This window comes from Vipera berus (assembly GCF_964194415.1).
Source record: "Vipera berus genome assembly, chromosome: 6".
Classification (NCBI taxonomy): Eukaryota; Metazoa; Chordata; class Lepidosauria; order Squamata; family Viperidae; genus Vipera; species Vipera berus.
Window position 1 is genome coordinate 65,399,099 of NC_138208.1, and position 17,566 is coordinate 65,416,664.

At 38.6% G+C, this 17,566-nt stretch overlaps 1 protein-coding gene across 1 annotated transcript in view; it reads left to right on the forward strand.

Moving 5' to 3' along the window:
• CACNG2 (calcium voltage-gated channel auxiliary subunit gamma 2) overlaps positions 1-17,566 on the forward strand; it is a 168,311-nt gene that overhangs the window by 144,587 nt on the left and 6,158 nt on the right. The window contains exon 2 of the mRNA XM_081330897.1: positions 7,683-7,766. Coding sequence (XP_081187023.1) covers positions 7,683-7,766 — 84 coding nt within the window. The remainder of the gene's footprint in view (positions 1-7,682; positions 7,767-17,566) is intronic.

A 17,566-nucleotide genomic window follows, 5' to 3' on the forward strand; every position in this document is an offset into this window, starting at 1 on the left:
AACCAAAGACGCATTGAAACGAATTATCAGCGGCGACTGGCACCAAAGGTTAGCCCAATTCCTACTTAACCAACACACCACACCATGCACGGCTACCAGACAGAGCCCAGCGGAACTTCGTTGGGGCAGAAGGCTTATCACCAAGCTAGACAGACTGCACCCCGACAGAGTGGCTGCGGAGTCGGATCGATCCAACCCCCCTAGGGAACTACACACAGGCGACTTGGTATGGGCAAGGAACTATGGGCCTGGACATGTATGGATCCCAGGAGTGGTGGTTTGCAGAACGGGGCTGTTGTCTTACATTATAGGGGTGGAGGGGGATCGACAAATAAGAAGACACATTGATCAGATCAGGTCACAAGTTTCTGAAAGACTGCCAGCCAGCAACCAACGTGAGGGACACTTGTCAGTATCACCCACGATTCCGTATGATCACCAGCCGAACGCAAGGGGGGAACTGGATCTATGGCCAGAAAGTACTGTTCAGCCCGGGCAACAACAGGCACAGGGAGCTCACAATGAGCTGGGAACTGGGGGGTGGTACAATGGGTGAGGACAGAGCAGAGGCACCCACTGACTCATCAGCTCAGGACAGGGGCGAGCCTCTGAGAAGATCTGCTAGGAATCACAGGCCACCGGCTTACCTCAAAGACTATGTGCAACCATAAGAACCAACATATTGTCTGGAAAAAAATGTATATATAGTTGTATTATATTGTTGTATTGTTCATTCTTAAGAGGCAAGGGGTGCTGTGTATTGTATTAAGCAATAGCTTAACAGATGACAGCTAGAAGGGGCTGTACATAACTTCCACTAGGCGTGGCTTAGTTGTCAGCGGGAAAGCCTAGTTAAATTGATTGGCTGTCAGCTCAGCAGCCAGAGTATATAAAGGGCACAGGCAGCCCATTCTGTTGCTGGTTCTTCTCGACAAATAAAGAGCTGAATTCACTGCCTGGCGTCGTCTTGTGTGTGTTAACCCACTACACTTCAGTTATAATGTTTGTACATTCTAGGGGGAGGGGTGTGATGTATTGGGCTTTGTCTTGTTAAGGGAACACCACGTGGGTTAATCACTGGAAAGTTACTTAAGCAGGGAAGCTGGCTAACAGCTCCCAGCTCCTCAGACAACACGTCTCCAGCGCCGCCATTGGCTGCCTCTAGGGCGGCAATAGGTTGCTTTAAACCTATTGGCTGCCACCTAGAGGCCAGGGTATAAATTGCTGCATTCACAGCCCTGTTTCTCAGTTCAGATCCTGCAAGCAATAAACAATGATCTTTGCTGAACTCACTCGCCTCGTCTCATCATTGAAGCAACGAACCCAGTATCTAACATTTACCTTGTTAGTTAGTTAGTTTCCCCTTACTTTGAGCTTTAGTGTATAGGCATCTGAGCCCTTATGTTGGATCCTGTTTCTCCTGTTTAATACCCTAATTCCCCATCCTTCTCACCATTCCCTTCTCACCTTCCTCATTGTCAGATTGGATATTGTGGGGTTTATGTTTGGGATTAGATCCTAAAGATTCCTCTTCTCTCCCTTGCAGTTTTAGTTCAAAGCCCTTTAGATAAGTGGAGCCAATTGTTTTCAAAAAAATTCAAATTCAAATTTCAAACATTGTTTCCCAGACAACAATCTTTCCAAAGTCTTCTTCATTTTACAAGGAAGGAAATACAGATTAAAACTGCACATAGGGAAAAAGACACAGCTGTACTACTGATCAAAGCCAGCCTAAGTGGGAAGGCCACAAATAGTTATTAATTTCATTCACTATTCTTGTATCTTTATTGCAAGTGCAGGGCTGAGAGTTGTGAACTTCTCAGCTCCCTGAGCCAAGATAACTTGCCTGGCTTGCAAGCAAGGTGTGTCTCTGTGCAGGTATTGCAATTGTTGTTCTGCCTCAGCTGGTAAAATGGCTCAGGTCAACCCTGTAGCAAAGTCAACAGTAATGGGGTAAGGAGGTCTGTATGTGTTTGTCAACTTTGCTTCAACAAATGATAGACATTTTGTAATTTGTTGAGTCAGGATACCAGGAGGTTGTTTTAGATTTCAGTAACCATAATTCACTATTGATATCACATAACATTTATAAAACTCTTATTGTTTGGCCAATGAAGTATAAGACTGCATTTTTCAGTCACAGCTGTACTTAATTCACAGCTCCTCAAAATGGCTACCAGCCTCCTCAAAACCTATGAGGATTGGCCAGTGAAATATACCCACTGCCACCTAGAGGCCATTTTAAAGAGGTATGGTGGACCACCTGGGATTCAGACTTATTTCATATGCTAAGTCAATATTTCTTTTCTTTTCAAAACTGATTTACATGGCAAGTTGCTGCACAATATTAATACATGGGGTCTACTGAGATCCTTGGAGCTTAACATACTTTGAGCAGTAACTGAATTTCTAGTTAGCTATAAAGGTAAAGGTTCCCCCGCACATGCGTGCTAGTCGTTTCCAACTCTAGGGGCCGGTGCTCATCTCCGTTTCAAAGCCGAAGAGCCAGCGCTTGTCTGAGGACATCTCCGTGGTCATGTGGCCGGCATGACTAGACGCCAAAGGCGCACGCAACGCTGTTACCTTCCCACCGTAGTGGTCCCTATTTTTCTACTTGCATTTTTACGTGCTTTCGAACTACTAGGTTGGCAGAAGCTGGGATGAGTAACAGGCGCTCACTCTGTTACGCGGCACTCAGGATTCGACCCGCCAAACTGCCGACCATCTGGTTGACAAGCTCAGCATCCTAACCCACTGAGCCACCGCGTCCCTTAGTTAGCTATAGTTAGCTATAGGGACAAGTTAACTTTGGTTTGATTTGTGGAGCTATTTCTGGAATTTTACTTATTTTTGGTTTCTTTTATTTTGCTAAAACTTTCAGATCCAAAACTCTCTTTTCCAGATTATGCCTTTGTTGCAAAAGCATTTATGTTTGAAAAGGAAATGGAGGCTCAGGGAGCCCAATCATATTGACAGTCTTCAAACATCAGCACTGTAATGTATTGGGCCTAGTTTAACTTGAGTTGTGGGTTTGGTTGCTGGGAGATTGCTTAAGCAGGGAGCTGGGTAACGGTCGCCAGCTCCTCAGTCAGTCTCCATGACCACCATTGGTTGGCTCTAAGCCAGCAATAGGCAGCAATAATAGGCATAGTGGCCAGAGTATAAATAGCTGTGTTTCAGCCCTGGTTCTCAGTTCAGTTCCTGCATTTCAATAAAGCATGTTCCTGCCTGAACTCTCTCACCTCGTCTCTTGCTTCAAGAAAAGAACCCAGTACTCAACAGGCACTGTGTGCATTTCCTTTAAAAGTAAAGAGCTGTTGAAGGGTACTCTAGTAACTGGGTTGGTTTTTTGTATTTTTATAAATTGATATATCATTGGAATATGACATAAGAGAATCTATAAAAAATGTACAAAGATATTTCAAGTCAGTGTTAGAAATGTGAAAAACATGAAGGGACATTTTATCAAGCATGCTGGACTTATGAAAAAAGCTATGGAATTTTGTTATCATATATATTTTTAAATATTGTAAACATTTTCTCATGGGAAGAATTCATATTAGTTAAAAATAGTTTCAAAATCTTATTTCAAATCCAATTGGACCCTTAGTCCATTTATAACTTTCACCTTTTCCTGTTTATTTCTCCAAATATTTTTTGAATCTTTATATACTTGCATAAACCCTTCACGAAGAATTAAAGGAAACTCACCCAGTGTAGTAAATTATGCCATTTTGACAGTTTGTAATAACCAAAAAGCAATTAACAAGCAATTTCCAAAGATGATTAAGAAAGGAATATGTGAACCTTTTGTTCTTTTTTAAAGGGGCCAAACTGCCATTTGGGCCACAATGGCATTCACTCATCTCCTAGTAATCTAAACCTGTCAGAGATCACTATTTTGTAGTCTCCTCATGAGGAGCAGCTGTCTGTAGCACTTGTGGGTGATCTTGTCCAGGGAGGAACCATTCAAGCTCTTTATTTCATGTCAGTCAACCGTTCTGCTCTCATTAAAGCCATATTCAGTTCACCATTTCTTCCCTAGAAGTTTTCAGAAAGAAAGTTTGGCTACAAATTCACATAATGAGACAAAGGATCTTAAACATTAATATTGCTAATTGGAACTTATGGACAATGAATTTAAAAAGATACATGGTAGATTGATATTGTACAGGTAACTGCAGCAAGATTGTTTTATGCAAAATGATGGAAGAATTATGATATTCCCACAGTAAAGGACTTGCTGAAAAGGTGAAACTGAGCAGTTTTTTAAAAGAACAAACAAAACATTTTTGAAAGACATGAATCCTTATATGGATTTTTGGCTGAAAAAAGAAAAAGAATGATTTGTGGATTTGAAGATTAAGAAAGATGGGGATTAAGGAGGGGGTGAGGGGATTTGCAAAATATTTAAGAGGAACAAGGGACAATGAGATTGTATTAATCTGTTTAAAAGGCTAGAAGTCATTTATATGCTTCTTATATATTTCTTTAGTTTTTCTTTTCCTGCATGTTTTTTTTCTTTTTCCCCTCTTTTTGATTATCTTTTATTATATGAAAACTCTTAATAAATATAAAAAATAAAATACCCTAGCAATTGGCAGGAGAGAAGATTCTTAATTTTACCTCAGTTGCAGTCCTTATGAAAACTAGAGTAGAGTTACATCTACACCAGCTATTTTATAATGAAAAGAAAGCTCCCACTATCACCAAAGCACATATTTCTCTTTTATTACAAATAGACATGGTAAGAGAATTTAGTTCACTTTGGGGCCTATGATTTAATGAAATGTAATTTTGCCATTTTCTTTTTATCTTAAATCATGCTCACTTTAAGTACAGATGTGAATAAGGAGGCCTTGTTTTTCCATTAGTATTTACTTAGCTGGCCTTATCTAAGCTTGAAAGCTGAACAGGATTAGGCCTGTTTAATACTCAAATGGGAGATTTCTATATAATATCCGGCCTGTAGATTAAACATAGCATCAAGGAAACACACAAAAGAAAATCACATGAATGTACCCATGAATTCATCAAGACTTGAACTCAGCTCTAAGGATACTTCTTAGGTTTCCAAGAATTGTCTCTTAAAAAACTTATTTTCTTAACTTATGCCTTGCCTTCAGGCCATATCCACACAATAAAAAAATTCATGGCAAATAATACCCAATCACACCTATCCTTATAAAATACATACTGATTGGGAACATACAATATATACTGAACCAAAATTATCCAACCACAATGCTCTTTATCCATCACTCACAACCTATGGTTATTCCGTCAAGATAAAATCTGATCTATATTAATTCTAGATCTCAACCTTGCAGACTACAAAATTCTTCCATTCTCTTTTGTCAGATATCAATCAAACCTTTACTATGGTCAAAGACCAAAATAATTGTCAGATATGTAGCTTGCCATCCCTGTTGCTAGTTTGTTTGCCATTTAGAGATGACTTTTATGGGCCTCTTCCTCTCTAAAAATAGAGTTGTTAAAAGTTATACTTCCATTATTTCCACAGTATATGACTGAGTTTTTAATTTGAATTGTGTGTATGTTTTATTTATATTTTATGAACTTGCATTCTATTTATTGTGTATATTTTCAAGGCTGAGGCATGAAAATACATAACTTCTACATTCTTATTCTAGCTGATTTTAAAAAGTTAAAATACTTTCATGGGCTTTAGGCACTGTACCAACTATGCCTAATTAATAAGTTGGTCCTGCAACTAGGCGGTCATTTCCTTTACACTTAATGTTGCTAAAGGTAAAGGTAAAGGTTCCCTCGCACATGCGTGCTAGTCGTTTCCGACTCTAGGGGCCGGTGCTCATCTCCGTTTCAAAGCCGAAGAGCCAGCGCTTGTCCGAGGACGTCTCCGTGGTCATGTGGCCGGCATGACTAGACGCCAAAGGCGCACGGAACGCTGTTACCTTCCCACCAGAGTGGTCCCTATTTTTCTACTTGCATTTTTACGTGCTTTCGAACTGCTAGGTTGGCAGAAGCTGGGACGAGTAGTAACAGGCGCTCACTCTGTTACTTAATGTTGCTAGTATGAGAGTAAATTTAATCTGGATTTTTTTTATTTTAAAATGACCATTATGCATAGCATGCTTACTTATTTGATGTCTTTCAAAAATATGGTATAAAAGCTCCTTAATTCCTCAATCTACACAATCTTTAGCCAGATTGTCTGGAAACTATGGAAAATGAGATCCAACAATTAGAAGAATACCAACTTGGGTAAAGCTGATACTTAGTAAGGATGATAACAAAGGATATAGTAAATTGGTCATCAGCCTGTAGTGAACTGTCTTCTCCAGTAGTTCTCAACCAAAATTATAGTAATATCTGTAATCAGAGATGGAATTATAAGTACTGGGAAGCAGACTCTCTGTTTTCATACAACATGATTAATCCATGTCAATTTAACATCTAGTGATTATATAATAAATGAAGCCTGCCTAATCTTAACCTTGATGAAGGTTTTTCGGAGAGAAGATCTGTATGAATCCATCCCATTTAATTACTTTATGATTCAGTGAATTCTATGAAGCCAGAACCTAAATTAATTCAGTAACTAAAGTCAATGTGTTAATATGAATATATTCTCTGTCTCAATGCCATGCATATAGTTGCCATATTCATTGATTTTAGTGTTAAATCCTGCATCAAGAAGAATATCTTGCTATAGGCATTCACAATTACATTTGAATACAGGCCATAAATTTAATCTCTGTGTACATGAATATGCAATGGGTGTACCTCTCTGCATGTGACTAGGTATGTTATTTCAACAAATATGTTTAAGTAGGAGTGAATGGAAGCACATCAAATACTCACATCATTTGCATTTGGTTGTTTGATAGACATCTGGTTATTTACAAACAAAACTCAGGGCTTTTTTTCTCATAGAACGCTCAGAACGGAGTTCCGGCACCTTTTTTGGATGGAACCTTGTAGGATAGGCAAGGCGGGTTGTATGACATGTATGAGTTCCAGCACCTTTTTCTTTTACAAAAAAAGCACTGACAAAACTTATATTTTACTCTTAGTTGCAATATAATCTTAACACAGTTTCAGTGGGTCAATACTGTATCTGATGCTATTCATGCAGGGAAGATACCAGGAAGGTAACTCTGAGCTTTGAGTTAGGAGTTATTGATTATTAAGCTGCTTAGGCAACACAGAAATGTGTATAGAGCAGCTGACGTATCCCCTTCAAAGAAGTAAAAAGGAAGTCTTAAATGATTGCCTTTAATGAATTGGATTTCTGCAGAAAATTGTGTGTCTCCAGTCACTCTATGTGTGCATGTGCTGTTTTAAAATGGACGCCTCAAGCTCAGCACAATGATGTCATGAGCATTATCAAATAGGTGACTTTGACACCTGTGTAATCTCCTTCCACATTCTCTTCACTGTCATGAATATAAATTCTTGCTGAGACAGATAAGGGGAGAAAGTCACATTTCCTCAACAGCAGACTGTTGCAGTCAGAAAATACTGTATACTAGTATAGCAGGGGTAGAACATCTGGATTCCCTATATAGCAAAGGAATGGGGCATTTGGCAAATGGTGAAATAATAAAATTAAATCACATTAAATAAAGAAAACTGAAAGGAAGCTCCTCCTCCAATTTCTGGTATTCTTATATATTGTTGCTTCTCTTCTATTGTAGGGAATTTTAAAGGTCTGTGTAAGCAAATCGATCACTTCCTCGAGGACACAGAGTATGAAGCCGACACAGCAGAATATTTCCTCCGTAAGTCTGCAACTTCTCTTTCTGTTTTTTCACTGAACAGAGCAGGGGTGCCCTTCATTCTCTGCTGATGACATTAGATAATACTTATTCCCAAAGGATTGGACTACCTGAGTAGGACACTGGGTATTTGCCATAACGTGTCCTGTTCAATTCCCATGCTATGTCTTTTGCATGTATATGCTCATTTGGTTCCCTGATAAATTTACTTAAAAGAAAATCTTTCAGAGGATATTTTTGCCTTCATGTGCTCTGAAGTCAAGGCCATGACATTTATTTCTAACATGGGTTATTATTCCTGAGAATTTCACCTGTTGTGCATATCTTCTATTTATGGAAACTGTCAGCACCTCAGAATTGTCAGCCTTAGGACAAAGTCTAAGAAGAAACAACATGATAATAATGATAATGATACTAAAAAAGTTGGAAGGGACCTTAGAGGACCTAATGAGGACCCAGATTGTTGGGGGCAATTAAGCTGACTTTGTAATAATGCCGCTTGGGGGGTGTATGAAAGCCCTAATAAGCAGGCATATACATAGAATGAAGGCTACTGCTAAGCTTGTAAGCCGCCCTGAGTCTTCGGAGAAGGGCGGGATACAAATGGAATTAAAATAAAAAAAATTTAAAAAATCTAGTCCAATCCCATGCTCAGGCAGGAAACCCTATACCATTTCGGACAAATGGCTGTCCAGTCTCTTCTTAAAAACTTCCAGTGTTGGAGCATTCACAGCTTCTGGAGGCAGGTTGTTCCACTGGTTAATTGTTCTAACTGTCAGGAAGTTTCTCTTTAGTTCTAGATTGCTTCTCTCCTTGATTAGTTTCCATCCATTGCTTCTTGTCCTGCCTTTGGGCGCTTCGGAGAATAGCTTGAGTCCCTCCTCTTTGTGGCAGCCCCTGAGATATTGGAACACTGCTATCATGTCCCCCCTTGTCCTTCTCTTCATTAAACTAGACATACCCAATTCCAGCAGCCATTCCTTATATGTTTTATATGGTGTAGTAGTTAATGTATTTGTGGAGACATCCAGCTTTGAGTTGACCTAGGCAACTTTGGATTGGTCATCATGTCTTACCCCAAACTACTTTACAGGGTTGTTGTCATGGGGGAAAATTTGAGAGGAAACATGCCGCCTTGAGCTCCTGGAAGAATGGGAGGCTATAAAAATAATACAGATACACATAGAATAATATGAACTAAATTGGAGGGAATCTGTTTCATATACTGTTGTTTAAAGCTCAATCAAAAAAGGACTAAAAATATATATCTTTCTGACTGTTTCCAGAAAGACTTTTTAATGGTTGGTTTTACAGAATTTAGTAAATTCAAACCCCAGATTAAGAAAGCACAATTGCTCCATTTATATATAACACAATATGATAAAGCCCTGGGCCCTTCCTCATGGCCACATTAAAATGCATTCCACTAGCTCTGGAGAGGGCAGAAAAATATGCCAACACAATTTATAGTGCCCTGATAGTCAAACCCTAATTGGCCTCAGTAACAAATCTTGCAAGTGGTCTTTTGTGTCTAGTTCCTCTGGGGGATCATTTAAGGGCAGGGATCCATACAGTCCTTGGGCTTTCTCTCCACTCCACTCCATGTCAATTGTCAACAAGAAAGAAGCCACCAATTTATGAGGCTGACACTCTCTAGTAGAAACCTAATTTGGGACAGAAGCAATACCATTTTTCCAGTTTAAACAGACTGACGGCCCATCTATTTATTGACCACTTTTTGAAAGACTACTGAACACATGTGTAATAAAAAGGCTAGTGGTCTTCCAGAAGACCAGAAGACCAGTGTATTTAATGAGCCTAAGTAATGTCTAGATATTGCAAAATCAAAACAAAATTGGTCAGGCATCATTCAAGTAGGTATCATCACAGAGTATATATCTGGATTCTTCTGCAACCCAAACCAAACTTCCCACAAACAGCAACGACTAGTAAATGGAGGAAGGGGCATCCTGCAGAGCATCAGCCAGACAACAGGAACACCAAATATGCCACTCCCTTATCAGGGCATCTCCAAGTTTTTCCATGAGGCATAAGGACCCAGATTGTTGGGGGCAATTAAGCTGACTTTGTAATAATGCCGCTGGGGTGTGTGTGAAAGCCCTAATAAGCAGGCATATATATAGAATGAAGGCTACTGCTAAGCTTGTAAGCCGCCCTGAGTCTTCGGAGAAGGGCGGGATATAAATGGAATTAAAATAAATAAATAAAATAAAAATAATAGAATATCTGTAAGCAAAAACATAAGCTGGCAATGGACTGAAATCTTAAAGCTAGAACAGCTGAGGACACATATAGACTGACTTTGCGAAGGGCCAGAGATATCACAAAAGTGTTCAGTGATAATATTTCACCTCTTTACCACCTATTGTGCACCCTATTTATTTCACTGTATTCTTTCAGTACAGTGTCTTTCCTCTAGGGTTAGAAGGATATACAGATGAGTCCAAATTATCAATATTATGGCTTAATCTGATGGCCTGGTTTATTCAACATGCTAAATAATGACGGAATGAGTTCCCACAATATAAATTGGAACCACAAATTAATCAATCCTACCACAGCCTAATCTAGTGAGTTGCATGATCAGTCAAGTATACTTCAAGACTGAGTGAGGATTCTAACCTAATTTTTTCCAGTCTGGTCATAACTCTCGAATCTAGATTTCTTCTGTGTGGAAAATTTCCAGCTCCATTTTGTTTCTTAGCCAGCATAGCCTGCTTGGCTGGGGATGATAGCAGTTGAGCTCTTGGTTCAAGTTGACACAATTGGGTATGTCAGGTTAGAAAATGCTGTGGTAAATTTGAGCTCCAAATGTATTCAAATATTTTTCTTTAAATAGAGGCTAAACGTCATCTGCAGGTTTGCTTTGCTACCTTCTGGGGATCTTTATATTCCCGTGATCCTGTTTATACATTTGGGAAAAGGTAAAATACTACTGGAGCATCCTGAGAAAGTCTCCCAGGCTGCAGAAATGTACAATGATTAAACAATCATCAGCAATATAAAACTATAACAATTTGAAAGAAAGCCCAGAAGAATTATAATATTTAACCTTTCATATAGCCAAAATATTGAGCATATGAATGTGTTCATTCATTCAAAGTATTTACCTAGTCCAGTATTGCTTGGGTTCACACATTGTATTAGCTCATGATTTGTGGCTGGGATACTGGAAATTTTTATCCAGTGTACCTGCAAAGGACAAGGCTTGTGCAAATTGTCTTTGAAAGCATGGATTCTATCACTAAGCTATGGCACTTCCCCTTTTCCCTCCACTAAAAGCATTTCCACACAGTTGGAAACCTCTCTGCCACAGGTCCAAAGCCAGAATTGAGTGTCCTTCTTTGCTCTGTCCTACCAATGCTCCTTTCAGCAGTGCAGTATGAGAGTGCCAGAAATAACATCCTGCAAGTGCCTGTACACATCCTTATTCTCCCTTTGTTGGGTTTGCTCTTCAGACTAAGAGGGGGAAATTTAGGAAAAGGCTTATTTGCCACTTTTGAAGCTGAGTAGTAAAGCCACTCTTCTGAGCCATCAAGACCATGGCACCTTGATTATAGAAAAGAAGGGGAAATCTCTGGAATAATTGGGTGGGATAAGGCAGGATTTATCTCTCTTTCAATGTTTCTGCAAAAGCAGAAGCTAACCTAAAATTAATTGTGCCAGCTTTCTAATCTCCAATCAAGCCTCTTGATGTCATGGGAACACTGAAGAAGAATGCCAGTCCCAGATAGTATGGCCTCCATTTGTAGAAGGGGCCTCAGAGATAAATACATCCTGGACATAGTTTGCCCTTGAGATATCTGTGATGCCAGCTTCCATGGTTTTAATAGTAGGAGTAATGATACTTGGTCTTGTAGGTGCAATAACAACAATAATTATGAATTATTTGTGGGGTTCTCAGTTGACCATATAGCTCTGTTTATTTAATCTGGTTTGCTCTTCTTATATTGAAAACACAGGAGATACTGTGTAGCTCCAAACTTCACAAGTGTTCATCTGTTGTTTTCAATATACAAGGAGCAGACTAATCACACTGAAAACATAGCTGATATATCATCAGAAGAAGCAAGAATGGAAACTTTCTTGATAAATGCCACTCCAAGGAAGATGGAGTCTAATTCTTGAACGTTCACCAAATAATATTATTCTTTTATTAATGAATTATTATCCGTCTAAAACAAATTATTCTCAGGATGCTTTATATAAATATACATGACACAAAAATTAAAATCTAATGAAAGCCACATCCAAAAAAGCACAAACAATCATCTCAAAGCAAAGCAAATTAAAATATGTTAATTACTGACTACTAAAAACAAAATCTGAGAAGAGTTTTTCCCTCCATTTTTCCCCCAAGGAAAGAAACCATTTTAATATCAAATTAGGCAGCGGGTAAACGCAACTATTTAAAAGGCCCCACAAAATAACAAGCATAACCAATCAAGGTAACAATATGAGCTGAGAAGAATTTAAATCTCTCACTAAAAATATATTAGACAGGCACTAGCTAGGCTTAAGGGACGCGGTGGCTCAGTGGGTTAGGACGCTGAGCTTGTCGATCGGAAGGTCGGCAGTTTGGCGGGTCGAATCCCGAGTGCCGCGTAGCAGAGTGAGCGCCTGTTACTCGTCCCAGCTTCTGCCCACCTAGCAGTTCGAAAGCATGTAAAAATGCAAGTAGAAAAATAGGGACCACTACGGTGGGAAGGTAACAGCGTTCCGTGCGCCTTTGGCGTCTAGTCATGCCGGCCACATGACCACGGAGATGTCCTCGGACAAGCGCTGGCTCTTCGGCTATGAAACGGAGATGAGCACCGGCCCCTAGAGTCGGAAACGACTAGCACACATGTGCGGGGGAACCTTTACCTTTACCTTTAGCTAGGCTTATCTGTGTCCTATGAGTACTTGACATAACTGAAACCTGGTTGCATTTCGTTATGTAAGAATATATGGAGGACATAAGAGGAAGGAAACAGGTAACCCTTCAGATAAAAAGTGTCCTTCAAGATCAGTTCCACTCCTAGTTGTTTCATGGACAGATCTATCCAATTTTCTTATTTATTATTTATCAGATTTAGACACCACCCATCTCACTGTCCAAATGACTCTGAGCAATTTTACAGATAAAACCGGGAAACTATATAAACAAAAATCAAAACACAGTTCAATACGCCTGTCAAAACACAATTCCAAACAGAGTTAAAAAGCAAATTAAAAAGGCAGAGGGCGCGCCCTCAAGCCACCAACCACCCCCAGGAATGCATGCCACTCTTCAATCTCCATGCCAGTTGGCAGAACCAGGTCTTCACACTCTTCCAAAAGACCAGAAGAATGGGGCTAACCTCACCTCTGGGGGCAGAATGTTCCATAAGGAGGGGGTAACAGCAGAAAAATCTCTCTTCCTGCACACCCAAGACTTCCCAGACTTATGTGGGGGATAAGTGATTTGCCACTGTCACCTTCTAGGGTGCTTTTGACTTCCAGTCTAGCCTAATACAGCAGCCCAAACCAGCAGCATAAGTGAGTCTGGAAATGAAATCAGAAAGAATGAAGATGATGCATTGCTGATAAAACATTACAGTCATTCCATATTCTTGCCACCATATTTTATAATAACTAAAGCCTGTAAACTATTTATATGCAGCTCCATGTTGCAATAATCCCACATTATTTATTATTTTCTACAATACCCCACAGTCATTAAAACCACCTGTGACTCTGTAAATCATCTGCACACAAATACACAAATTGTAAACGCCAAATGATATAACAAAGAATGTTATTTTGTCTACCTACCTTACAAGGCTACAATTCTATATTATAGATTAAATTAAATTAAGCCCATTCCTTGCTACAGTTTATTTATTTTCCCAGGCTTTCTAATTGCATAGCTTTAGCTTCCATGTTTTATATCTGTTATTTTTATGGATGATTTTAATGTACTTTATCAGCTTGCATAGAGTGGCTGTTGTGTGGGTGGATGGGTATACACATATACATACAAAATGATAATAATGGGATGTGCAGATATGCATGTTTGTAATTAAATCTATGCCCTGCAACAGCAATAAATCATGCAAATTAAGCTTAGTTTGCAGTAACCAGCTTGCTTTTTCATGAAATGGCTCTTTTCTAGCCAGTGAAAACTGGTTCAGAAAAAGCCTTATGTTACTGTAAAAGATTATTTATTGTAACTGTATTGTACTAATTAAAATGTGTGGAAAAAAGGGAAATTGTAGGATCCACCTATGTTCTAAAAGACCTTTGATCATGAGGCTCTCCTGGCAATTACTGACATTCCTTGGTGTTAAATCTCACCAGTGTTTTCCAGAGATCACTAGTGAAGCATAGTTCTGTCTCTGAAACATGGCCAAAGATACTTGTCTAATACAGACTTGAAATCAGTGGATTTTAAATCCCCTGGAATGGGACAGAATCATGTCCATGATTTCCACAAAAGAATTCTGAACTTGGTATTATATCCATAGAGTGTAGTGTTAAAAATTAAGTAAATGTCTCATTGTAACATAAAGGTTTCGTCCCTTTTACATCCTTTATTGACTCGTACATTCTTCAGCAAAACCCCTGAGAAACTGGTGACAAATAGAATTGTATTGCCTGGGTAACCAAAAGGCCAAAGCAGCATGAGAACTAAAATTCACACCAAATAAAGCAGATATCATGACCCAAGAATGAAAGTATCACAACAGTGTTATGTTCATTTTGTTATCTAATAAATAAGCACTTCTTCTTAGAATTCATAGTGAATTCTAGTCCAGCTCCTCTGAAGAATGCCAGGATGTGCAAAGCTACTATTCAATGCAACACTTACTTTTTCTTCAAAGTGGCATAATTTGATCAAAATGAATGCAGGAGATGTTTAAAATGGAAAACTTTCCAAAATTTGAGTTTTATGAATTCTGTATTAGGAGACAGGTGACTTGTTTCCAAATCACTTTTAAAACTCTCAGGAAAAAAACTATATATCATCCTTTTCCTGCAGTTATAGAGCTCCTTCTGTTGACAGTAAATGGAGATTTTTAAACAATAAAATGTTATCCTGTTGAAATTCAAAGTGCATTAGGAATTATTTGATCACATTAAAATGAATTGGTTTCTTACACTGGCTTCACTCACAATACTCACAACTAGGATTACTTTTGTTATGTGAACTATCAACAAATATTCAATTTCTTACAATGTTCATGACAAGCCTGCAGATTAGATAGCGTTTCTAGTCAAAATTAGCCCAGCTTTAGCTACAAATTACTACATGCATTTCTAGAACTTCCATAGCATCTTACTAGAATATCATACTGCCAATTTTGGTTCACATTATCACTGTGAAAATATTTATTTATTTAGTGTATAGCACTGTGAAAATAAAACTGTCAGTATAAACCAGGATTTCCCAATCTTGACAATTTTAAGATGTGGGGACGTTAGCTCCCCAGTCAGTCACAATCTGTATGGCTAACCACTCATTGATGGTTTCCCATTAGCAGTCACATTTCTTGTTTGCTTTCAGCCATTTGCTAGATCCAGGGAGCATCTCAATGCAGGGATAACTGCACATAAAGCTCCCACGATAGAATACATGCAGATCATCCTGTTTCAACACATATATCATTCTTGTTACAGCAAGGATATGACCTAACAATATGTACTGATAGCTTTTATTAACTGGATTTAAACAACATACTAAACTAGTTGGGTACTTTGTCATCCAACATGTTGTGGGAATCTCAACCTTTGTTTAACACATATGAACTGGGCCATTACATTAAGCTGTAAGGTTTGTTGAGTTATGGAATGTTATGTAAATATAACAACCAGATTTTTTAAATTGAAGTTTAAGTAACAGTGTTGTAACCCACTAGCCAAACTTGACAGTTCAATTTAGAATCACATGGCCCTTTCAAGAAAGAAAGTTGCTGTTAATTAGTTCTTTGTTGTTTGTGCCAAAGGTCTCCTGTGAAGTTCTTTATCATGACACTTGTCTTGCTATTACATCTTGCAAAGTTTTCCTGAAGGTTTGCAAGAGTTTGTGGGGATGGAAGACTGGATACAAAGGAACATTTTGATATTGATTTATGAAAAGAAATCAGATGCATTAAAATTTTGTTGGGACTGTTTATTCCCTATCCTTAGGTAAATATTTTTTTTAATCTTTTAAAAAGAGAAATATATGCTTCATCTAATTAAGCACTCAAGACAATTAACAATATATTATATTTTGTTATATCAAAATAAATGTTTTGTTTAAACATTTTAATGTAGCCAAGCCATCCTATACTGAAAGAATTGTAAACGGATGGATTTTATCCACATTTTCAAAGTGTATTTCTGATTATTCTAATATGAATAATTTATATCAGTCTATCCCAACCAGGTCTTCATTCAGATTTCTCTTCAGCTTCCTTAATTTCCAGCCAGCATAGGCTTAGAGAACAGCAGGTTTAGGGAAGCCAGCAAGCTGAGGAGGGCTGACTTGGATGCTGATATGTTTTACACTGGAAATAAAAAGTACTGTGTCTATTATATGGATACCCATAACGTGCATGTTCATCTTTTAATCATCTAATATACTGTGTGTGAGAGAAATCCCTAGATGAGTCAGATTTTGTATATGTACATGCTTACAACTGTGCATGAGAGAGTGCTTTAATGTTTGCTAAAAAATAAAAGTCATACTAGTCACACACATTTTTGCAAAAGCTCCCCATTCTCCATAATGCTTAATCTGAAAATCATTTTGTCTATGTGCATTTATGTACCTGCATGCTACTGCCATCTACTGGCTAGCCTCTGTGAGGAGTGAAGTACTATATCTATATGCAAGGAAGTTAAAATTTGCCCAAACCTTTAAAAGGAGAAGGTCATCTTAGATTTCCAGGGAGTGTGATAATACACTAGGTGAAAGACATTTTTCCTGTCTAATTTTATTTTTGGAAGAAGCCTTAAATCAGTTGTCATCTTCTTTTAGGGTAAATACAGTAAATGAATACAAATACCTATAACAGCCTTCATTAATTTGCAATACATGTACACATTTCCAAAGCATAATGTCCTTCTAGGGAGTTAGCATCAAATGTTAGCAGCTGAAAGGCAATTGGGCAGCAATTCCCTCTTTTCCTCCTTAACGCATTTTTTGTGTGGAAAGATACAAGGCAAAAAAAGGGGGGACTGAGAAAAATGGAAGACTCCATCTGGAATCTTCATAAGATTCCATGCTTGAGGCACAAATCCTGAATGATAAAAACCTTCTCTGCTCCCCACCCCACCACCATGTGTCTGTGTGCAGGCCTGCCTGTGAGCAAGGACTGGGTCCATCTGGAGAGTCTTCCATGCCCACTTCTGCACAATATCTGTGTTTATTTTCAGGACATCTCCTGCTGATTGCTATTTGTCAACAATATGCTGAATGGTACATGGCATCGTTTTAATTTTCTGGCCTTTAGAGTTTCTGTATGTTCAAAGGGATGGCACTGTGTTTTTGTTTTTCTTTTGTTTTTGTTTTGGTTACCAGACGCCATTTGACTGTCCCCAGCTCTAAGTACACTGCTCTCTTCTAATATCCAATATGTTGATAGTTCATTTGTAACAGCTTTCTTCTTCTGTTGATGCTCTGTTTCATTCTCCTCCTCTTTCTCTCTCCTTATCACTGGCCTTCCAATTCCTGTGCTTCTTTGCTATGTCTTTTTTGTTCCACCTTGCTGCACTCCTCACCAATCTTCCACACTATTCCTTAATTCCGCCCCCCCCAACTGCATGCCTTCCCT